Below are 24,876 nucleotides of genomic sequence, written 5' to 3' on the forward strand. Positions count from 1 at the left end.
ACACGCTGTATGGTATACCCTGTATAAAAGAAAATATTTTTAGTGGATAGGATTCGAAAAATAAAGTCAATTTTATCTTTACATTTTTTCTCTAAGAATAATAGTTATTCAGTTATCCTCCGCGAACACCTCAGTGGGACACCCTGTATAATCATGGAGATATTTCGGGGAACGATAGTACTCTACAAAATAATAAAAACATTCTTATAGATTCATGATCAAAAACGCTCGATATAGACGGTATTATGTTTTATGGGCCATGTATTATTTTATGCTTTGTATATATTTTTCCAAACATACTGCATGAATTTCGATACTAAATTTAAACTACTTCTTTAGTTTTTTAGCTTTTTGGCCTTTTGTAGTATTTTCATAGAATTTGCAAAAATATCTATCCGTACAAATTAAGAATGTTAAGAAAGTAGGGAAAAAATAATCATGTGATTCAGTTATCAACGATTAAAAATGTTTTTCAAAAAATATAAAACTTCACCGCCCTGTATATCGAAAATGATTCATTGTTGACCATGGTTCTATTAGCATTTTTTAATTATTTTGCAGAGTACTATCGGCCCCTGAAATATCTTCATGATGATATGTTACACCTTGTATATGAAATATATTTAGAATCTAAAGCAGACTCAGGATATCATATAATGTTATAGGGCTTTCGGTTGAAATACCGCAACTTCCTGATCAATTCAGGAGAACCCGGTATATGGCAAAACTCATCCTTAAATAGATTTGGAGTTGCGTACTGAACTTTCGTAATTACCATTATTTGATACAGTTTATAGTTGATTAGATAAGGATGGCAGGAAATCTAACCTCTAGCCTTGTAGATAACTTACTAGCTATATGAAGTGTTTCTACTATTCATCTTCCCAGACCTAAATGGATGTTGATCAAGGCCGAAATATTGAAATGTCCTATTTGATTTTACATTTTTGTATTTAAGGTTATTTGCAGCTCAAACAGCTCAGAAGTAAAGCTGAGCGAACTTCAGCCAACTGCCTTATACTTAGCATTATAGTGACCTTAAACCTGGGCAATGGCTATCAATCGACCTTGCCCTAGATAACAATAAAAGGGTGGTTGTTTCCAACTTCGCTCTATTATTATTAATTATTCACTATCAGTGATGATCATTTAAAACACATGACTTAATAAATCTTCAATTTCATTGCAGGAACATATTCGACGGACCGTTACTGGACTACTGCTTCAGAACATATTGAGAGGATAAGATAAAACATGCGATTACATGCTATTCGCAATTCAAATCAACGATACTCGAATTATCCACATAATAAGTGTTTTAACGTATACACCCTGCTTATCTCATTGATACCAAAGGCGAATGAAATCGAAAGCAGTTTACTACCGTAGTATATGCTGGTTAGCCCAAAATGGTAATTTCGTTCTGGCTTTATAAACGATTCGCACTGACCATTCACATATACGAGCGCGCATCCTTGAGATATAATAGATAGTGAAACAAAGTTTGGGACTAAAGTGTTTTGCAAATCAGTGTTGTGATTGTGTGAAAATGGTGAAAAAGGGAATCATGGATTTGAATCCGAGTAAAGCTCTGGATATTGAATTTGAGAACGTCTGGCTCACAATCAGACAGCAAAAGGGTGAGTTGATCATTTCATTATTCCTTCCATCATCTAGCATTCCAAACATTTACATTCTTTGTAGTAAGTTTTGTAAGCTAATAATTGTTGAAGAACAATCAAAGACATTAAAAAAATTAATTATTACCTCATTATATCTACATTTAACTGCCTACATTATGAAGATATGTACGTTAAGCTGGTTAGGAAAGGGCAAGATTTTTTCGATATTTAATTAATTTTATGAGCACCCCTAGAAAGTGTCTCGCAATGTAGACTTCTTTTTCTTTGTACCGCCAAATTCCTCCCTTTCACTAACTCATATTTTTCTTCTTAGGAATCTGGCCTCGCACGTTTTCAAACATGAATTGTAAACTTGGGTTGGCAACATTAAAAGTAATCAATTATTATTTTTATAAATATTTATATTTATTGTTGTGTGTTTTAAGAAAATACGGTTTTGTAGCATATCCATATATCAACAAAAGTGTTTGAAATTCACGCTGAGTCTAATGAATTTTTGTGTTTCCCTAATAATTTTCAAATTTCATATCTTGAAAGTACTCCTAGATAAGGTAAATCTACAATTTTTTTTCGCTCATACATGTTTTTTTTCTAATTTTCTCTGCCGAATTAAGCAGGTGTTGGATTTTAGCAATAATACATACATACCTACATCATAATACTTTTTTCTAAGTCAAGGAACACAATATAGTATTTAGTAACTGTTTGCATTCTAATTTAATAAAAACATTAAATCAGAACATAGATAAAATTTTTTACAATATAAAAAGTCACTAACTGCTCAAAATTTTTACAATTAAAAATTTTTAAAAAAATTTTCTAATTTGGAACTATTATGACTACACGATTGCTAGCTTTTAGCAGTTCGATTCTGTGTTCTAACATACGTAACGAAAATTCTGAATCAATCTTAACTGACTCTATAGGTATATTATAAAAACAAGTTTATTAAAAAAATATCTATTTTTTTAATTCGTATTTAAAAAAAAATGTTTTTTCAAAAATCCTACATGAATTTTGACATTTGAGACTGATATTGTTTTGAATCAAATTTCACAACTTCATCTAGTACTTCCAGAATTTCTTCAGATATTTCGAGCGCTGGTAGATTTGGACATATCAATATATAATGGGGATTTTTTCCTCATTAAGTGGGGAATCCAAAAATTCTATGACATACGGAGGTTTTTCTATGAAAAAAGTGCCTATTTCAAACATATAATTTTAAAATTTTGTGTCACACTTCTTTAAGAGCGTCTATCAACCGACCTCACACCCCTTTAAAGAATTTTTATCGATATTTCCAAAAGTAGTAGATTTGGGCATAAAGGTATATTGGAAATTTGCTCCTTCTCAATGAGAGAAGCTAAAATTTGTGTGAAATTCTATTTGAATTAGGGAGAATAAACACTCTGCGAGTTAGGAAAAGTTAAGAAAAGAACAAAATTGCACATTTTTACTGTTCGGAAAAATCACATTTCGAGATATTAAAAATTTCTATTCAGCAAGAGTAATTAGTACCATGAGTTGAACAACGGCAGACTTATAGGAACTATAATGTACAAGAGAGAAATCATGAATTTGATTATTTACCATTTTTTTTCGTAAATATTCGAATTCGTTAGGTTTTCTCAAAGGAGAAATGTGATACATGGAAATATCTTTTATATAAAAAAATTATATCTATTCTTATATTATTATGATTATCTATTGGAATGTGGCGTGAAGCGCACATTTTAACCAGTTTTCCAAACATTCCATTTTATTTCTTGATACTTAAGGTGTTTTCCTATGAGACCCTAACTTTGAACTAAAGATAAAAAAAAAGCTGTAGCGGGAGAAGAAAACCAATTTTGGGAATTTGATACGCTATATTTTTTAAGATTTCTTTCAAAACTTTGCAATTTTCCATCATCCTCAAAATGTGCGCAGATCAAGCCTGAACTACCCTGTATATTCCAAATCCCGTGGAACAAAAATTTTCCAACAGACGACACATTGTGGCTTCCACTCACGTTATTAATGGTGGAGATTTCTATTGTGGAATAAGTAATGAAAAATATATAAAAGAACCATTACGAAGAACCAAGGACCCCTTCATATTTATTTCACCTATAATTAGCGCTGTTAAGTAGCGTTTTGGTAACATTTTTTAATAAGGGAAAGTTGCGAATGTGACATTCAGATATGGAAGTTGATGGGCAAAAGAAACTTCAAGAAATGTTATAAAAATGTTTTAGGAATTCAATAATAAAATTAACGTTTATGCGACAGAAAAATGATAATAAGATGTTATATCCATGATGCATAATTGTATCACGAATATAATACACCCACTCAAGCCCCATATTAATATACTAATAAGTATCTGCAATACATACTTTAGTTTCTGAATTATTATATGCAGTGAATCTGTGTCCGAAATGACCTAGGCATGAAAGTATATGTTAAAAATCCATTATCTAGGATATTTTTCAACAACATGTATGGTAAATGTAGACACGATTCAAAGGTTGGAGACTAATCAAAAATCATAATTACACTCTTACAATAATCCTTGATCTCAGCATTTGTAAAATTAAAAGTAGATGAGCACGACAAAATGCTATCATCATTACCATTAAAATTTTGCGGTTTTTATTACCAATTAAGGGTTTATTTGTCTCCTTCTTGCGTAACGTTAAAAGACAAATTTAAGATGTTTTAAAGAAGTCGAAGAATTCGGCAATAATGAAAACAAAAAAGTGGGCGACCTCTGAAAGAAGCTTGTAATTTCAGACTCATTGATCCAATGGTGATAAGCTGGAAGACAATTGTAGATTAACGATGTCTGGTACCTCCACAGTGACGTCGGTTACTAAACAAATTCTACTAATTATTGATATTTTTATGAGTTTTTGCTTCAATTTAAACATAATAAACCGAACTCTAATTTAACTGTTGATGAAGTTTTTGTCGAGGACAAATTTATAGTTAATATATATGAAATCTGTTTAGCAAAGGTCGAAACCTTGGCACAGACAACCTGTTTGTTGTTGGCTACGTCGAAACATCTTAGATCGGTACAGCTGCTTGTAATACTAAAAATACCCAGTGTAAACAAAAACGTCTTGAAACTTGAAGGAAGGGACATTGCCAGTGAAGCTTAAAGATTTTGGCTAGGCCTTGAGGTCATTGTTAGGCTTTAAGAACGTTATTAGGTCTTGAGAACTTCATTAGATCTTCAGTTTTAATAATGCAGACGCGAGAATTTTAATACAAACGTGATCATCCATTTCTTGGAATCTGCTAGGCCAAAAGGAAGTATAAACTAAATTGCACATTTTTGTACTTTTGATCTAAAACGTTTTAAAACTGGTTTTAGTTATTCTACTATTTATTACTGTGGTTGGTCATGTTTTTCAACATGAATTAATAAAAAAACAGTAGATTCATGGAATTACAATAATCTCTCTTAATTTCATACATTTTGGTGGGGGGAAATTATGATTATCTCAAAAGGATAATAATTAATTATTCACTGGAAATTTATTGGTGATTCACATTTTGTGCAAACTTGTACTGAAAAGTGCATAGCTTACTATAGGTTACTAAATTTTTAATGAAATAAATAAGAAGTTTTCAATAATTTAATTTAGTGCAGTTATATTTATCTAATTTAATTATTGAGAATATGGAAAAAAATACAAATATTTATATAAAATATTTTAGTATGTTTTTATTTCCTCAAATTATCATTAGAAAATATTTACTGTTCAGCTATAATTTACTACTTCCTCCGCTCCATCAGAAACTGAGACGTTTTTCCATTAACTACGTTTCACAATAATTTGTCATTAAATGAATTTACATTTCAAATTATCTTTATTGCAGCATGCACTTACAGCGTTAGCACACTAAGTAGTTTTTTAATTCATTGAGTTCTATAAACTCTGTTACTGCCAGTTTGGTACTTTTTTGCGACAGCTTGCATCTCTTTGTAAAGTGTGTGACCAGCTCGAAGTGACCAAAAAATCATGTTGTTCCGATTTGAAATAAGCAGAAAATCATGTGTTCCGAGGTTATCATCAGAATTTATAGGACGTCCCCTTAAACCAATTATGAACTGGCTATTTATGTTCGGACCATTTTGAGTTCGCAGTCTTAGAAACACTGTTTTGTGCAGCAAAATAATCAATGATCTTTAAACTATAGCTAAGGTTTATCGGCATTAAACGATAACGTACGTGGTAAAAAACAATATTGAGAAAAAGGGATAGTTTACGTGCGAATAACGACCCACTTCCAGACGAGGGTGAAGTACCTTCAAAAGAGCATTTTTTCCCATTATCCATGCTTTCCTAGTTAACAATAATTTATCTCTCTCACCGGCTCACCATAAAGCGCCGAGATCATATTCAGTTTTAATTTTTTCAGTTTAAATTTATAAAAAACGACTATATTGTTTAATTATATCAGCAAAATTCTTGTTAGCACGTCATGAAAATTTGAAGAACAATCAAATTACCATAACAAATGCTATTGAAACTAAAAACGAGAATATAATTTTTGAATTTTAATGTGAATATGAAATATGGTAAAATAAATTTATTGATGATATTTTCTTTTAATTGTAAATAACTTGCCGTTATCGAGATACTGTCATCTAAATTCAGTGTAAACTATAAAAAATGGTCATTTTCAGATTACTTTGAGTCGGAGGGGAGGTGCGTTATTAGAGGGCATTATTTTGTATTTCTTTAATGTTTTCTGATAATATTTAAAAATTTACACGAGGGCGATTTTTTAAAAATTCATTATTCTCCTCTTCAGGAAAAAAAATGAAATGTTAGTTTTTCGCTTGCAGTTCTCTAAAACACATGTAATTTGGAGAAATGCAGGGATCAAAAAGACCAAATTTGCGATAGAAAATATTGACTAAGTGTCATAAAAAATGGTGAAAAATTATTTAAAAATGTTTAATGCTTTTAACGTTTTTAATATTAGATAAATAGGCCTCATTCATTTGCTTTAAATTGCTTTATTACGTACAAATAGTAAATTTTTCATATGACCTAATTTAGATGTGAAAGTCAAATGTTTTTATCTTCAAATTTGAAATTTTTAAGCGGTTCCAAATTGGTATCAGCTGAAAGTTGCAAATGCGGTTTTTTTTAAGAGAATACTGTTACGGAACGCCACATGCAATCTATTTAAGCTATTTTAGGGAGGAAGATTGGTAGGATAGGGAGTATTTTTTTTTAAATTCATATAGTGTCATGGGTTTGTTGAAAAAAAAAACGTGAATTCAGGCTTAGTTGGGCCTGTTGATAACGTTCCAGTTGTGTAATTATGTCAAAAAATTGTTAATTATAGTGATTTGTTATTATTTCAGGATACAAAAAGATCCTGAAGGGAATATCTGGATTATTCAAATCTGGGGAGCTTACAGCAATAATGGGGCCCTCAGGGGCTGGAAAAACATCCCTTCTTAATATTCTAACAGGCTACCAGTAAGTATTTTATTTATGAGGGCAAATATACAGGTGTGGGGAATAACTTTCAAGAAGCGAAATTCTTAATGGAAGCTCTAATATTTTCCCGACCTTTTAGAAAATCCGGTGTAGAAGGGGTCATAAGATGTAAGAACGGCCAAATAACTAAAATTGGGGCCAGCCAATACAAAAGCCAGTCCCGTTACATTTTACAAGACGATTTCATAATATCCTACTTCACCGTTTACGAGATAATGCGTTCGACTACGAACTTAAAAATTAATGGATTTTCGGAATTCAAGAAAAACTTTTTGGTGAGTAATTTGACATTGACCTAAAGCAATTTAACATTATATCAACCTCAAGATAGACGATATATTGAACACTTTGGGGTTGTTGAACTTGAAGAAGACATTATGCGGCAGCTTGTCAGGAGGGCAAAGGAAGAGGCTCTCTATAGCTTTGGAAATGATTGATGATCCGCCTATTTTATTTCTGGATGAGCCTACCACGTAGACATTTTTATAATGTTTTAGTATTCTCGAACATCAAGTTTATATGGTATTTCAGAGGATTAGATAGCAATTCGTCCAATCAATGTGTGCAGTTGTTGAAAACTTTAGCCGAGCGGGGTCGAACTATTGTCTGCACTATTCACCAGCCCAGTTCTTCATTGTATTACATTTTTAGTTACGTTTACGTCATGGCCAAAGGAAAATGTATTTTTCAAGGCCCTCCAGTTAATACCGTACCATATTTGTCCTCATACGGGTTGTTTTGTCCGAAATATCATAATCCAGCCGATTTTTGTAAGTGAAATATCTGATTTATTAGCTATCAGCACTTCGATGTAACTAGTGATTTATCCGGGGCGTAAATTAAATAAGGGGACATATTTTAAGGATTGATTTGACATTCAAGACAAATATCAATAAAAGTCGGTATAAACATGGGTCTGTAAATACCTCATAAGAGAGCTACGGCACTTAGAAGGTGGCTCCCAAGATATGTGAAACGGGGTGCCGAATAAGGGGGGGAATTACATTTACTTAACAGAATAATATGTCTGATAATAACATTTTACAAAATCCGTAGCGCGGCGTCCATGCACAGGTAGTGGGATGTCGATTTATGTTGGGTTCCCACGACTCATATCCCACATGTACCTTTCCGATCACGGGAACTCAACATGGCCGACCAAACTCGGCATTAAAAACGCTTTTTATATTCTAAAATTGAAATGCTATTATGATTATTTTGAAAACTGCTTAATTGTTATGAATTTTTCTTGCTTTTTTTTAGTAATGGAAGTGTGCAGTGAGGAACATGGGGATTGTATAGATAAATTAGCTATAGCTGCTAAGGAAACTGATTGGAGAACCTTTGGGCAAGGTAATTTTATAAGGGTTGAACCTCCATTAAAGTGAACAATGTGTAGACCTTCACTCTTATATCACAGAATCAAAGGAAGGAGGACAGAACTTAATGGAAGTAGGCATGTTAACTGATAAGGGTAACCCATTATATTACTCAAAGGCTGTTGAGCCACAAAGAAAACCGCCTCCAGAATGGAAAAGATTCTTTGTGCTGTTTGATAAGCAAATAAAGTACCACTATAGGGATTGGGTAAGTCCCCTCACAATATCATAATTTTTTTTAGCCCACTTTCGTTCTAGACTGTAACCAAACTAAAACTTATAGTACATCTGCTAGTAGGAATATTTCTAGGACTAACATTCCAAAATAGCGGATCTGATGCTTCTAAAGCAATCAACAACTGTTCCTTCCTCAACGTCAGTATTATATACTTGTGTTACACCTCTCTGATGCCTGCAGCTTTAAGATGCAAGTATACATTCTAAAATAGAACACAAAAGATCACTAAAAAGCCTTCTTTAGTCCCAGCGGAGCTACAAATAATTAAAAAGGAGTATTTCAATCGCTGGTACAAGCTAGAAACGTTTTACTTGGCCTATTTGGCAGCTGATTTGCCCTTACAGGTAATCATGACCTTAACAATAATCATGTGAATATTTATTCAAGTTTAGGTCCTATTCACCATCGCTTATATAGTTGGATCTTACTTGCTCAGCTCACAACCGTTTGAACTATACAGGTTTTTCATGGTTTTCCTGATTCAATGCCTTGTGGGTATGGTCGCAGCAGGAATGGGAGTTATGTATGGCACTTTAGTGAGCCCAGTGGTGAGTAGGGTTATGACTAGATGTCGTTTTATATGAAACTATTTTTTATTCATATAGAATGGCACCTTTCTCGGGGCTGTAACCACATGTATCTTACTCTCCGTGGACGGTTTTGTCTGCTTCTTCCCTCACATGAACAAATTCTTCTATTTCGTCTCAAACTTTTCCTTCTTATCCTTTTCACTTGAAGCTGTAATGCAGGCAGTATATGGCTTTGATCGACCACGCCTACAGTGTCCAGAGGAAGAAGACTATTGTCTTTACACCGACCCCAATGAGCTGCTTTCCTATTTGGGGATGAACAAGTTGTCCTATTGGGTTGACGTTGCCTGGATAATAGCCAATTTCTTGTTTTTCAGGACATTGGCTTTCTGTTCTTTGAAGTACAAAGTTAAGAACTTGTAAGGATGGAATGTGCAGTTGAAATGTGATATAAAATGCGAATGTTTTATTATTTATTAAGGTGAATAGTCGATTTTGCAATAGTAAATTTCGATAGTCGCTTATGTTCTTTACCGCAACTAAAGCCTTATAATTTAAATTTTGTTGGTTAAATTTGGTTATTTAAGGATTTTAAGGTGTTTCCAGAGCTACTTTATACGCGGTTGATACGGTAATGGTATAGAAAAATTTAAGCTGAAAACTCACCAATGCCAGTAATAACTTGTACAGGACTTAAATGTCTTTCATACTGGCCAAAACTAATTTATCTGAGTAATAAAGCCACTCTTATTACTGTATTTTTACGAAATTTTTCTGATCTCCTATCTATTTGAGCTGTTGCATCTGTTGATACATCATAGTACTATTCCAATGCGAAGCAGTGAGTTGAAAAATTAAGCCCTTAAGGCACATTACGCCACTCCAACACGTTGCCCTTAAATTATGGCGTCCCGCCTAAAAATCTTTGCCTGACTCGACGCATGCCTGGATAGGGCTGATTTCCAGACCGATATCTATAGGGAAAGTGCGTCTGCGCTGGATATGAAGGGAAAGCTTTATAGATGATTTCTATTACGCCTCGGGTCAGAGTTTTCCATGAGTTTCCACTGCTAACGGGTGCGCCGTGATAAAATGTGCCTGAAATGACTGCCCTTCAAGGTAAGTATTGTAGTTTTTGCATGGACAAAAGGAAACGTTTTCCTAAATCGGAGCTTACTCAAACTTCTGGAATGATGTCTAGGAACATGACCTAAATTTGCCTCAAAAATCATATAGTTCTGGCTGGTCGATGTACGACTGCATTAGACTAGACGTGTAATTGATGAGGGTGCGGGATAGGTTCTGAATATATTGATTCGATGATTATTACATGTTTTAAACGAACAGCAAAGATACATTATATGGAAATGTATCACGTGGCATTAGAACATTGAATCCAGGAAAACGTTGTAATTACGTCTAACAAAAAGGATTCTCAATTACCAGATTGTACAATGGTTTTTAATTACCTTGAGGTATTTTCTACGGTCACATTGAACTGATTGGTTTTATTGGCTTCATTGAACTTAATTGCTCCTTTGATTTATAGAAACTTACGCCTTGTAGACTTTGGCAGCTGTTTCTACAAGGCATAACTCAACTTAATGCCCGTTGAGGTCTTTTAGTTATCGGAGTTTTGGAAAGATTTTAATGTGAAATCTATTCTCCAGATTTAATTCTTCTTGAAATATTGTGGATTTTGTGGATAATCGATAGTATTAGATTCTTTAATTTTAATTATTGGGCCTCATTTATGTTTATAGATGCATGAAGCTCTCATTAAGTACTACAGAGTACCTCAAACTCTTGGCTGCTGAACTACTTTATTTTCCAAAAGGTAAATGCCTGGGTATGCTTAAGATTTCAGGCAATCTGCATTAAATCTCTAGGCAAGAATTGTTGATAGCACTACTTGCAGTACAGTTTTTAAAATGGGCTCTGGGTTTCCAGAGAAAGATTGGAAAATTCTCAAAATCAAACATTTGCTATATGTTACGTTATATTTACAGTTAATTTCCTTTCGAATTTCATGTATAGGAAATATAAATTTAATCGCGAAATATATTAGAAAAGATGGGAGTCGGATTCTGGCATATCTCATATTCATGGAACCTATGGGTAAGACTCCAGACAATTTTCTAATACCACATTTTCAGATTTTATGTGGAAATTGATGATATCGCATTCCGAAGCGAACCACTTCAGCTTTAAAATTGTGATGAGTCATTCTAGATCTGCTGGATCCTTGATTTGCAAATTATTCCCTGATAAATTTCCCTGGTTCTCGAAAACATTTCAAAGCATTTCATACATAAATTCAATGGTCAAGAACTTAAATTTTAACAGTAATACATTCTTGGAAAATGTCTTCATAGAACATATGTTTAGGCGATATTCTCATGTTACCCAAAGCTTAATGAATTCTGGGTTTCCAGGCTTGCTTTCCAGGAGGTCAGAGGGATATGTTTAAGATTCCAGACAATTTTATAATGCAAATTTATGAGGTTAAAGTCTGAAGCAAAGAATAATACTCTCTTTACTTTAGTTTTGAAATTGTGATAAGTTATTCCAGGTCTGGATTTTGTACGTCGTGGATTTGAGTACTTGAGAAATATCAGTGGTTCTCCAGAATGTTATCAGGCGTTTCGCAGTAGAAATTTAATGTCCTCAAACTCTAAATTCAATAGCAAAATATTCATATAAGTTATCTTTATAGCACGTATGTTTTCAATACGTTAAGCAACAAAAGTTCTAGTATGTTAGAGGGTTGTCGTAATGAAAGTGATTCTACAATAATTAGGGGATGTTAATCCAGATTTGTGCTCCAAATTCGTGTGATTTGCATGGAAAAAAATGATAAATTGTATAACATTATTATAGGGCAAATTCATGTCGATGAGATTTTAACTCTACACCCAATTTCAAAATAGGGAATTCTGGAAAGTCATTCTTTTAATAAAATGAATTTGTACCGAATAGTTATTCCTGGCGCGTTTTAGTTTTCCAAAGATTTTGCTGCGCTAGAACCTGAAAATCCATGAAACGTGGTACCCAAAATCTCTGATTTGCGAAGCAGTAAATGGATAAATTATATAACACTGAGGCTGTGACGAGGCCTGTTTACGTAAAGATTAATGGAGGTTTTGTCTCGAATGTGGTAGTATCAAACATTGGAAAAATCATTCCTTCACTAACTTACAGTTATACTAATTAGTTTTCCTAGTATCACTGAATTTTCCAGAGAGTTTGAATTACTGTAATTGCTTTGCATATAATCTAGAAAGAGGTGCTATTTATGTAGGTGGTGAACCGGTTTACGCCTCTGATTTCCATGGGTGAAATGGACATTTTACACAGGGTATTGCTTAATGACTTTCCAATATCTCAGGATGTGACTCGTAAAGAAAATCTTGCGTGATCATAATTCTACAAACACTTTGCTGACGAGATACAGATTTCACAGCTCCCAGTCTATTTTTGAGACATTATTGCTAGACTATTCTCCTCTATTACCCCTAAGCCTAATTCTATAAATTGCTGTCTTTAATTACACTATTATGAGGGACAGGCGACTCGGTAACGAAGCGGTTGCTTTCTTATTATGTTCCTATAAGCTTTTCATCCCAAAAACACCCTTCCCAAAACCAACTCTTGTCTGATTGATTGAAAGGGATGAGCTGCTGTTCGGCGATGCACGAACATTTGCTCAATCATCGATATTAGTGATAAGATCTTCACGCTTTTGAAGATCCCCACGATCAGTTCAGGTCCGTTGAGCCCCGTTTCAGAGCCAGCTTTCCTCCAAAATAACACTGTTCTAAAAATAAAGTGTAAATCGGGACGCTGAATAATACTCCATTACTATGCCGCCTCTGCAGAGGTCTTCATCTAAACATAGAGGATTGAGGTCGGTTGTCGACAAACTTAACCTTTACTAAGTTTAAAGATGTTCCCATAAAAGCAATTAAATCCCCCGCACTGGCCCAGAGATACTAGAATGTAGGTCAGAAGGATCGTATTGGCTCCTGCAGACCTAATTCTATGAAGCAAACTCAACTTTGCAGGCCTCGCAAACTCCATTTAAAATTGCTCTGGAATGAAAGTAATTCGATTTGGATGTTGAAGGAAGCTTGTAATTCTCTTGTAATTGTTCTAGCGATGAAAAAAATTATCGGTTGGATGCAGGATGGACGCCCATGACCTATTTCCTTGACGACGATTTTCCAAGATGCCTTGTTAGGAATTTAATTTGCATCTCTCCTTTTGCTTCGTATACGTCTCGTTATTTGAGATGTTATATGAGGTAGAAGGGAATATTAAGAAATAAGCCGCTCAAGGTTAACGCCGCTTTTATTCCGCATAACTTTATATGGCTTTTCCACGTGATAGTACCAGTAAATTGGGGTAAATTTTTAAAATATTTGAATGTATACATTTTGTTCACATTCTTAGATTTAGCACCAATTAATCATCATCACTACTCGATCTTCATCGCTCTAACACCTTTCCGGGAGCATTTTCCAATGAACCCTCTTTCCTCATTAGCATGGACAGAATATATAATTATTACTTCCAGTTTGTGGTCTTCAAAGAACTGACGTGGGAGGGAAAATTATTATTTTCTGGAAACCTTTTAAAACTTTTATAGAGATTCATTTCCCTTTTTTCAAAGGTCGAATACCTATCATATACAGAGATAGGGAGGAGGACATCGTTTGGGGAAAAAGTTGTTTTCTAAACATCGTTTCTCTACTCCTGAAAACCACCACTTTGAAACTTTCAAATTGGAAGAGAGGTTGAGTTATACCTTGTTTGAAATGTAATTTTGTTCTTTACATGGTCAAGCTTTTATTTTTCATTATTGCACGTTGGTCTTGTAGAAATGAAATAAAAACTAAATAACTTAATTTTAACCGTTTTTACTGATATTTTATTTATTTTATCCCAATAAATGTTGAAAGTGACCTCTATTCACTTCCATGCACATATACAGCTTGTTCGAGTTAGGGGGTTCGTTCCTCGTTTGGCGTGAATACCACCCTCGTGAATATATTTCACGTGATTACGTGACTCGCGGACAGTGAACTCGAGAGTACTTTACAATTCATTTATTGTACTACTAAACAATACATGAAAGTAATGCACTTAACTAACTTAATAATTCACGCCCGGAGTGGTTGTTATAAGTCGGAAGAAGGCGCGCGACGTAGCTGAAGAACTCACAGTGTCTTGGTCGTGTTGTTGTTTCACTGAGAGATGGTAGATGAGAGGGAGATTTCTAAATTTCTAGATCTTAAATACTAAAGATAAGGGACGACACTCATAGGCGTACCCCTAATTTAGGAAGCAATTGTCGGCTTCCCGGGTACTCATCGCGCAACGTCCAGATGAATAGCCAATTGGACCTTCGTTGATCATGACGGCTGAGCGGTACTTAAATTGGACCGACATTATAGATTCGACAAAGAGCATTGGTGGAAATCACAATCATAAAGCAACCCCCATCTGGGGATGGTGGACGCTAACGATGGGAATTCCTTGAATGTATATTACTATCACTAAAACAACTGATGGAAAAAAACCAGTAATGTTCAGGAACTGGAATAGAAATTTACTAAATACATGGGCGTAGCATCGGGTGTCTTAATTGAGAAAAATAATATAATATGAGGCTAACTACAGTCTTAACACAGCTGATCCTCAAAACGTCGTCGCATATTATTTAACATTCCTGGTGTTATTGACCTGCACTCTTCGAAGATTCGGACAGGTAACTCTTCAAGGGAATCAGATTGTGTGTCATTGATTTTGGCCTTCAAATGTCCCCATAAGAAAAAGTACAGGGGACTAAGGTCAGGGGATCTGGCGGGTCACTTCACTGAACCTCTGCTATCAATTCATCTTTCAGGGAATTCTTTATCTAGAATTTGTCGGATAGCAGCAGTGTAAAGGATTCGCAGAATTCCAATCGATGGTTGAAATCATCCTCATTTAATTAATGCACTAATTTCATGACATGAGGATGGAATATTACTTATTTTAAAATTCTATGAATAGTACTTTTGAAACGCCGGATTCCTCAGCAATCTTTCGTACAGACGTTCTGTTGTCCATTTGAACATGTCCCGGAACCGTGATTTGGACTTCATCATTTTCCGTTGGGCGGTCAACTTCATGTTTTTTATTTTGGACGGAATTAATCTCATTAAATTTTATGAGCAACTTAGATAAAATGGTGTGCTCTCTAATGTATCAGGATGATTTAAACTGAAGACATGAAATGCTGCTCTTGCGGAATCATTGTTTTTGTAATACAGGCTCACAATCTCTCTTGTAACGTGTAAATCATTTTAGTGAAATAAAAAATTGAACTAGCTGCAAAGTGATGTCTTGCCACGAAGTACTACAACCACTAAGTGCAGAGGAAAAGATCAATAAATTGTTCCTTCAAAAAAATTTGGGTTTATAGATTTTAAATGGAATGTTAGAAATGTTATTGTTATTGATACATTTGGGATGTCGAGACATTTTGAGTCTAAATGTACGCTATTAGCATTTGTTATAACATTCATGGTTAAAATCAAGTTATTTGGTTTTTGGTTTATTTCTACAAGGCTGACGTACAAGAATAAAAAATAAAAGCTTGACCATGTGGAGAATAAAATTATCTTTCAAACGAGGTATAACACAACCCCCTTTCAATTTGAAAATTTCATGAAGGTGATTTCCAAGGGTGAAGGGATGACATTTCGAAAACAACTTGATGGCAAATGATGGCCCTCTTCCTAACAAAAGTTGACGTGTTTTTGCTTTTTTTTAACAAACGACAAAAAAGATATTCAGGGTGGATAATTTTCTCTGGGACGCCCTGTAGAAAGTAGATGTATAGAGAGCAACGTCTTGCTTTGCCGCTCCTCTTTCATCCATATTGCTTTTGATTAGCCGAGACTCTATCGGGCTACAATTAGCAATTTTCGTTAAACTGATTAAGCAAGTAGGTCACCTCCAATCGTTTAGATTACATTGGGATAAGCCTTTATTTTAAATCAGGTCACAGCAATTCCTCTGACCTCAAAACCTGATAATTACGATGCAGATACAAGGGATGAGCTTGAGGAGCTCGGCAGATTTCCATGGCGTTATTTATGCGTTTAAACAGCGAATATTCAACGAGATACCCCATTGGGACATGAATAATTCTTATCACGTAAAATGATAAACACCCACATAAAGTAAAAGTGTAACAACTCATGCATGCCAGTTATGTGGCTACAATTTTACTTAATTTGCCTAGAAAAATTGTGTGTTTTGCATTGGAACGCGAATAACACCTTTGGTAAAGAATGAAGTGTTTTCACAGTTTGTTAATGTTCTCTTCAGGTAATATTCTATCAGCTCCTTCCAGGTTTTTAGCACTATTGCATGGGCACACATGCAATAGCTCTTATTGTTCATGCTCAATTTCCGTCCAAAGTACTTTGAAAACTGATTAAATGTTAATTGCATAAGAGCGTTTTCACAGGGCAATGAATGCTGGGGCGTTGACGAGGGTTTATTTGAATGCGTTTTTTGTTGCAGATCAAAAAAGAATGCCACAACTCATGAGAATACATTTCACCGGACTGATTTTGCTTAGTTGACCCATTTGACTAGACACGTGCAAACCATGTCTGTAGATGCAGAAAGGCAGTTTTTGTGCCCCCGGCTCATCGACTACCTTACCATAGTGGGGGCGCGACATACCCCTTCCTCAGTGAAACAAAGCGCAAGTCCTCATATTCAGGTAAGTAACTACAGGGTGAACGGAAATAACGTTGAAATATTTTCGGAGGTGATTTTAGAGGTTAAAATAATAAAAATACTTCTTATAAACATACCTCAAACATTGCTTGTTAAAGGGGCTAGAACCCCTGGAAGAAAGAAAAGGGGGAACTCTAAAGGTGTTTTTGCGCAACATTTTCGAAACTGTTTGCGTTAAAATTATGAAATTTGGTATAGCCTAATAACTTGAAATAGGAAAACTTATTTTGTGGAACTATTTTTCTGGGCAACGATTTATCCTAATAAGATGAAAAAAGAGGAGGTTTTTTACTTAAAAATATTTCCGATTCAGTAATTTGATTTCAAAAATTATGAAATGTCACGGACAAAAAAGTTAGGATAACATTTACGTAGGAGACTCCTTGTATGTGAAGCCCTTAACTAAAATCTGCAATTTTTAACACAATTTTCTCATTCCAATTTATTAAAATATATCGAATTTCATAATTTTAGCGCAAGCAATTTGGAAAATATTGCAAAAAAAACACTTTCAGATTTCATTTAAGGGATTCTAGCCGCTTTAACAAGCAATTTTTGGGGTATGTTCATAAGAACTTTTTTCATTATTTTAATCTTTTGAATTACCGCCTACAATATTTCAATGTTATTTCCCTGTTCAGAAAAATGTTTCTATTATGAATATGCGTTGACCTCGTTTCATTAATCTAAAACCTTAAAATAACAAATAATTTCCACGTGGAAAGGTAATTTAATTGACGCTTTACAACTATATCGAGTTCGTTGCGTTACTCAATAACTATGAAATAACCATCTATTTTATTTTACCAAAGACAGAAATTAATGGGGTTTCGAATAGGAAATATGACTAAACTTCGAGTTTTCTAATATGAAAATTGCTGCTAAAGGTAGGCGGCATAGACTCTAAAAGGTCAAACTCCCCCAATATGGACATTTACCTTCTGATATTTCCATTGCTCTCTCCATGTATTTCTATTTAAGTTTATAACAGGGAAAGCTCAAGATAATTTCCTCTTCAATCATTTTCATAAACATTCAACTTTTTGATCAGAAAAGTTGCTTCGTGAAATTTGCATTTGTGATGCGAATCTTTGGATCACCTAAGGCTTTTCTTGGAAAGTTTCGTGATATTAGATGCGACCTTTCTGGAGTTTTGATGCGAACCTAAACTAAATCTGATTTATTGGACAGATCCACTGAGAAATATGCTTCAATATTTGTGTGGGTGAAACTGAGTTTACACATTGAGAGATTGTTGAGTCGCATGGCTTTGAGACTGGGAAAATTGGATTCAAAGTTGAGGAACTAACTAGGAGTTATTTCAGGACTAATTTAGTTTTATGGTTTTTGAGCTTTTGAACTAGAAAAACTTGGAGAAGGGACTAGTTAGCACCTTCAACTACTTTTTTATACTAAAGGTCTGTGTCCCAATTTCATCGACTGGGACGCCTCTGATTTAAGGCGAGTTGACAATTTGAAGCTACCAGCTGGTACGCTTCTGAGTTAAATTTTATACTCACAGAAATTTTTCCATGTGTACTGTTACGTCATCAGTTGAAATTGAACAAACTTGTAATTAAGTCTTAACGAATTCTGAAATTTATTGCTTTGGTTGACTGCGAATTCCTCCTTTTGCTAAAGAACCACTTTGATTAACTAATGCGCCTTTGATTTAGATTGGACACCCCCAGGGATTTTAAATATCACCCTAACCTATAGCTTAACCTGAATAAAGTTACAATTGGACATTGCTTCTGTTTTGTCCCGATATAAATTTAAAAAATTGGTGTTTTGGTTGACTTCGATATGTGACTGAAGCTGATGCCCTATAGCGGTCACCATATGATAGGCTCTTGATCGAGTTTTTACAGGCTAAGAGATTTTTGTAGGTATATCACTAACCTACAGCTACAATTGAGCAAAGATGTGATTTGATAACAAATTCTGTTCTGGAGATATAAATTGTCAAATTTAGGGAACACTAACAAAAACATAAAAAATCGGATCTACTGTTTCTTGTTACCCAACTTACTAATTGCCCTATCAGCAATAATCTTACCAAACAGGAAAAAGTCACTATTTGACGAAGCATAAAAGCCGTTTTCGATATTTTTAGAAGTTATGGGTTTCTCATCCTCGCCCAATAGGGCTTTTCTTGGCTGCCATACAATGACCCATTTATTTCGAAGTCCATATCGATTCCAACTCGGAGCTTTCCGCAGACATTCACCGAGCTTTTATGTATCCTCAAGATCGATGTGAAAAAGAAAGTTAATAATTAGAAAAATGTAAAAAAGAAATACTCTCGAAAGTGTGAAATCAACAAAAGGGAAACTTTCCTGAAAATACTCATATCTCTGAGAGAGAAATTCAAGGAACTTCAACAACTTTATAGGGAATTTAATAAACTTCAAGTTGAAAACATCAGCAGTTATTTATGTCAGGAACATTGCAGATGTTTCTTACTTGGAAGGTGAGCACAGAAAAGCTTCGTTGACATTTAAGGGAATTAGAAGCATCGGTGTTTCCTTGGGGGAAACCGAAGCTCCTTGAAGTGCCCCGATTTTAATTTCAGGGTATAACTTGTAAATTAATTACATGTAAAAAGCTAAAATTTCTAGGCACCAGAACTCCTACGTCGATACCCAATCCAGGATCACAAAGACTTTCCAATGCCCCTTGACATGGTCTATTTCTGCCAACCTGAAGGATGTTCCTCCGTTGGACCCAAGAGAACTGCCCTGAGGGAGGCGTCGTCTTTCGTTTTTACTCTAACCGACAAGGATTCTGGAAAGACCAGATATGGGGTGTGCGTCAACTTTTATAGGTCTGTCGAGAAGACTTCTGGGCTGTTTGGTTTAAATAAAGGCAGACCTAATACTGGAATGAGGAGAGATTCTTGGAGGAAGAGCATGGAGAAAAGCTCGGATTCTGCATTTTCCAGGTAACATAAAGAATCTTTATTGTGGTGGTAGTTAGTGATGGGTGATTGTAGTGATTATAGGAGCAGCAATATTGGGCCCAGTGATTCAGAAAAGGACTTTCCTTTGAGCAGAAGAGATTCTGAGTCTATAGGACCCAACAACTTGCCCTCCTCGAGGTTGGCTGTAGGGGGGAATGATTCTGAGAGTGGGGGTAGTCATTCTCCATCACCGAGGGCCAGCAGAAGACGGCAGGTACTTTAAACTTTCAAATTACGTTGAGTTGAAATTACATCTAAATTTCCTATTAACTTGTTAATTGAATTTTTCTTTCAGAGAATACGAAATCATTCGCTGACGTCGCTCTGTATTCTTTCCCATCATCCCTTCTTCACGATGTTTCGTGAATGTCTTTTTATCTTAAAGAAATTAATTGACGCTTGTAATGAGTCATCAAACCCAAGGCGAGTGGGGGCATCGAAGCAGACGTCCAGGTAATTAAAGGAAATCGATTGGGGTTGGGGGTTGCAAAAACTTATACTTTCGTAATTAATTTGCCGAGGAACACTTTCGAAGAAGATGTTGTGGACGTGAACTTTGAAATCATATTTTCAGGGATAGCGTCTGGAGTGTCCTTACTGGTCAAGCTAGTGACGGTGCTTCTTCTATAGTTCTTCACGACGTCAGGGAAATTGAAACCTGGATTCTGAAGCTTCTTTCTGCCCCAGTGCCCATACCCGGCAAAACCAAGTATGGATTTTTTCCATCGCAACAAAAGTGTTTAAAACTGTTTCTGTTTTAGAGTGGAGGTGGAGGTTTTATCTCCAAGCGTGTACGAACCTTTAATATTTGCTTTGCCCAGCCACACGAGGTTCTCCTTAGTAGATTTCCCTCTGCACCTCCCACTGGAACTTTTAGGTGGGGAAACCAGACTTAAATCGGCTTTATTAGTAATTTTTTTATTCTTCAGGGGTGGAAACATGTCTGAAAGTGCTGACGATAATATTATTAGAAAATAAGGTTGTATTCCAGTCGCGGGACTACAATGCTCTCTCTATGTCTGTGATGGCTTTTGTTACGATGATATATCCTCTAGAATACATGTTTCCTGTGATTCCCCTTTTACCCACGTGTATGAGCTGCGCTGAGCAGGTACGTTAATTCAATTTTTCAAACTTTTATGAGGAAAATTGTATTTGTGTTTTCTAGCTGCTACTTGCACCAACTCCTTTTGTGATAGGCCTACCTGTTAGTTTTTTAATGTACAAGAAGAATTTTAGGTATGCTTTATGCGTTTTGTTGATGCGTAAATTCACTGACAAATTTCTAGATTGCCGGATGATGTCTGTTTAGTAGATTTAGACTCCAATAAGCTGCACTCACCCACAGAAATTCCGCCGCTGCCTGAACCTGAAGGAACAATATTGAAAAATCACTTGAAGCAGGTATTTATTCATATGTTTTTTATTTATGAACCTAATTGCCAATATTTTTCTTGTGTGGGCTTATTCGATACTTAACAAAATACCCAATTGGCTTGCGCACTATTTAATGAGATATTTGTGCTTTCGAAAGGCAATGCAGCTTATGGACCAAGTTGGCACAACTGGAGTAAATATTTTTCAATGTTTTTCCGCACTTGTAGAATCTGAAATTGCTTGAAAAGTTTCATAATCAAGTAGCAGAAAACATGCTTTTATTTGTGTGAGACCTTCAATGTGAATTTGTAACTGAAGGCAGGTGCAAAAACTACAGTCGTTGGTAAAAAACTATGAAACAGAAGGAAACTGAGGACTCATCCGACACGCCAGTTGTTTTTTAAATGTTAAATTTGCAGCATATTTATCAATTAACTTAATTACCAATTGGAATCACGTTTTCTTCTGGGTACATGAATTCTCAGAATGAGTACCTTAGTTGCTTTTGAAATGTAACTGAAGTTAACGGTACCAAAAACACCCATCGGGCGCACCACTTATTTAAACCACTTATCCTCAGTAGTTTATTCTTGAATTAAGCAAAGTTGTGCCTTGGGGCCCCATTTCGTTCTGGAGATAATTATTCTCAAAGTCGATGCCCTGTCTGACTTCGACATCTATAGTAACTCGAGTTAATGACACAAACCCTCATCTGGTACGCCTCTGATTTAAATTATTGAATTAACTAAATTTTATAATGTAGGATCCGCTCGTCAGATCGCTCTAACTCTTCTAAATGTAATTATTACTGTCTGACCAAATCGAGACACCAACGGGAAAGTCCGAATATTTGTTAGATAGTATTAGTTAAATTAGGGTTGAGGAACCGAGGGGGATTAAAAAGTGAGGTACCTCGATGTTACGCCCATGCGTATCGTACCTGAGTTCGAGTGATTCTCGGCTGTTGCTGGGTTCTCCCAGTAACCTCCTAGAATCTGTGTCACGGAAAAAACCCAAAAAGCGAACATCTCTTTGTTTGAACCAAGGAAGAAGGGCCGGAGGATGGTTGCTAAGGGCTCAAACAAAGGATGGTTCGTGGTGCTGGCTCGCAGCAGCCAGATGTTGTAACGGTCGCTGGCCTCTACTCGAGGTACGACACTGGTTTATTACCCCCAGGTTTAATATTTAAGATTTGTGACAAGGAGAATCGCTCTCTTTGATATCCGGAGTGAACGACGAACTAAGTGACGCGAGTTTTTACTAATTAAGTTACCATTTAAGCTTCGTATTGTACCCTATCCCAATTATACATAAACCCTAGACAACCGAATAAAAAGATAAATCCCACAACTTTGGGGGCTCGTCCGGGATTTGGGGTAACGATTTTGGAGACTTTTACGAGATTTGGGGTAATAGTTTAGAAGACTCAGCCGAAATTTGGGAAACGAGTTAGGACGACCAAGCTCTGCACTTCAGGATTGAGAGCAACGGCGACGGTGATAACGACGAAATCACTAATACCAGACGGGTAACGACGACGACGGCGATAACGACGAAACAGTGCGAGATTAGGGTGATAATAGTGATTAATTCCGCGAAGTGAAGTGGAGTGCGGAAAAGGTGTACGCAACCGACAGATAAAAGCAGTTAAGGTAGGATACAGAAGTTAGTCTAATTTTACTGTATTAGTAGATTTATTGCTTTGTAATCCCGATTGTGTCTCGATTTCTTCTATTGACTGGTCTTTTCAAGTCGATTCTACGTAAACAGCAAAACGCATCGTATCTCATTTTTTATTTTCTTGGAATATTGGCCTAGTATCAATTCCATACCCAATTATGACTACTTTGGGGGATATTGAAAAAATTGCGCAAAATATCACAAATTCTAAACTGAGGGCGGTTCAAGCGCTGCATGTTGCTGTTTACGGCAAAGAAGGTCAAGGTCGGCAAACTAGAAAAAATGTGAGGAAATTCCCTGGTTTTAACCTGGACAAGGAATCAAGGGAATATCAGACCAAATTAACAGAGACCGAAGATCAGTTGAACTTAAGCGATTTGATGGCGATCTGTCACATTCTAAACTTGGACTATTCGGGACAACACGAGGACATCGCGAATCGGGTATGCTCTTTCCTGAATGACTTGTCAGTCAACGACGATATTACTGAGGGACAAGAAGACGGGGAGACCGAAGATGAGGATGCCGGAGGTCAGGAAAGTAGCGACGAATCCGGACAGGAGGACGAAATTGACGAGGGAAATTTAGCTCAGCCACAAGCCCGTACCAAAACGAAGACGAGAAAAAATAATCCTTTTGCGTTAACCTTTCGTGACGTAGAAGACAGCATTAGACCATTTGATGGCAAGGATGATTACCCGATAGAAAAGTGGATCCGAGATTTTGAGGAAATAGCAGAGGTCACACGATGGAACGACTTACAGAAATTAATATTCGCGAAAAAGTCGTTGACGGGTTTAGCGAAACTATATGTGCAATCAGAAAAGGGTATTAAATCCTGGACTACTCTTAAGAAAAGACTTACCGCTGAGTTTGAAGTGAAGGTCAGCAGTGCTCAGATTCATAAGTTGCTAATGTCTCGAAAGAAAAGTCCTGCTGAGACAGTACAGGAATATGTATTGGTCATGCGTGAGATCGGAAGCCGAGCGACGTTAGAGGCCGAGGTCGTGATACAATACATTATTGACGGGATACAGGATGATCCATCAAGCAAATGTGTGCTTTATGGAGCGAAAAACTTCGCTGAGTTTAAGGATAAGGTCAGATTGTATGAGCAGATCAGAACAAAAAGGCCGACGTTCAGCTCAGAGAAGAAGTATGAGAAAAAGGAAATCAAGAAGGAGGAGCACGATAGAAAGGGGAGAACTACCAATTGTTTCAATTGCGGGCTCAAAGGACATAAATCCAACGCGTGCCCAGACAGAGCCAAAGGGGTCAAATGTTATAATTGTAATAGTTTTGGACATATATCAACCAAATGCCCAACGAGGACAAACGACGCAGGTAAAAATAGCCCGTGTGCCAATGTTCGCCTTATGGAAGTCGTACCGAATAATGCCGTTAAGGTACAAATCGACAATGTACAACTGACCGCACTGTTAGATACGGGTAGCGACATAAGTGCGATAAGGAGCGATGCTTACGATGACTATCTAGGACATATCCCTTTAACGGGGAATGAGATAATTATAAAAGGAATAGGTTCCAATAGAGTGAGGACCAAAGGATTTTTCCAAAAGGAAGCAAGGATCAACGACGAAGACATATTGTTAACGTTCCACGTGATACCAACAAATGCCTCAAACTTTAAGGCCATTGTGGGTAATGACCTATTAAAATGGGCGGATGTAAGTTTCACAGAAGGAGGCGTGGTCATACACAAGAGGAGGGAGGAAAATTTCTTGATGGAGATG

The 24,876-nt window shown here is 35.9% G+C and overlaps 2 protein-coding genes across 7 annotated transcripts in view; both read left to right on the plus strand.

Moving 5' to 3' along the window:
• The first annotated feature begins 1,255 nt into the window (after positions 1-1,255).
• On the plus strand, positions 1,256-9,986 carry LOC136409570 (ATP-binding cassette subfamily G member 4). Its single transcript, XM_066391167.1, has 11 exons — positions 1,256-1,640; positions 7,018-7,135; positions 7,236-7,431; positions 7,484-7,629; positions 7,688-7,926; positions 8,420-8,509; positions 8,577-8,743; positions 8,794-8,962; positions 9,017-9,117; positions 9,166-9,321; positions 9,379-9,986. Exons 1-11 carry the CDS (start codon positions 1,550-1,552, stop codon positions 9,724-9,726), a joined length of 1,821 nt encoding a protein of 606 aa, XP_066247264.1. The 5' UTR covers positions 1,256-1,549; the 3' UTR covers positions 9,727-9,986.
• Positions 9,987-10,129: 143 nt separating this feature from the next.
• Rab3-GEF (Rab3 GDP-GTP exchange factor) overlaps positions 10,130-24,876 on the plus strand; it is a 28,813-nt gene continuing 14,066 nt past the window's right edge. For 2 of the 6 annotated variants that reach the window (XM_066391163.1, XM_066391164.1), the window contains exons 1-11: positions 10,137-10,423; positions 16,880-17,086; positions 19,725-20,047; positions 20,099-20,279; positions 20,361-20,518; positions 20,640-20,774; positions 20,827-20,942; positions 20,995-21,176; positions 21,234-21,304; positions 21,355-21,469; positions 21,600-21,635. In XM_066391163.1, the coding sequence (XP_066247260.1) occupies positions 16,970-17,086; positions 19,725-20,047; positions 20,099-20,279; positions 20,361-20,518; positions 20,640-20,774; positions 20,827-20,942; positions 20,995-21,176; positions 21,234-21,304; positions 21,355-21,469; positions 21,600-21,635 (1,434 nt within the window). In that variant the 5' untranslated portion in view covers positions 10,137-10,423; positions 16,880-16,969. Of the gene's footprint in view, positions 10,424-16,879; positions 17,087-19,724; positions 20,048-20,098; positions 20,280-20,360; positions 20,519-20,639; positions 20,775-20,826; positions 20,943-20,994; positions 21,177-21,233; positions 21,305-21,354; positions 21,470-21,599; positions 21,636-24,876 lie in introns of all 6 variants that reach the window. The other 4 variants (XM_066391165.1, XM_066391166.1, XM_066391161.1 and 1 more) reach the window with 4 other exon arrangements.

This window comes from Euwallacea similis, chromosome 6 (genome assembly GCF_039881205.1).
Source record: "Euwallacea similis isolate ESF13 chromosome 6, ESF131.1, whole genome shotgun sequence".
NCBI classification, from domain to species: Eukaryota; Metazoa; Arthropoda; class Insecta; order Coleoptera; family Curculionidae; genus Euwallacea; species Euwallacea similis.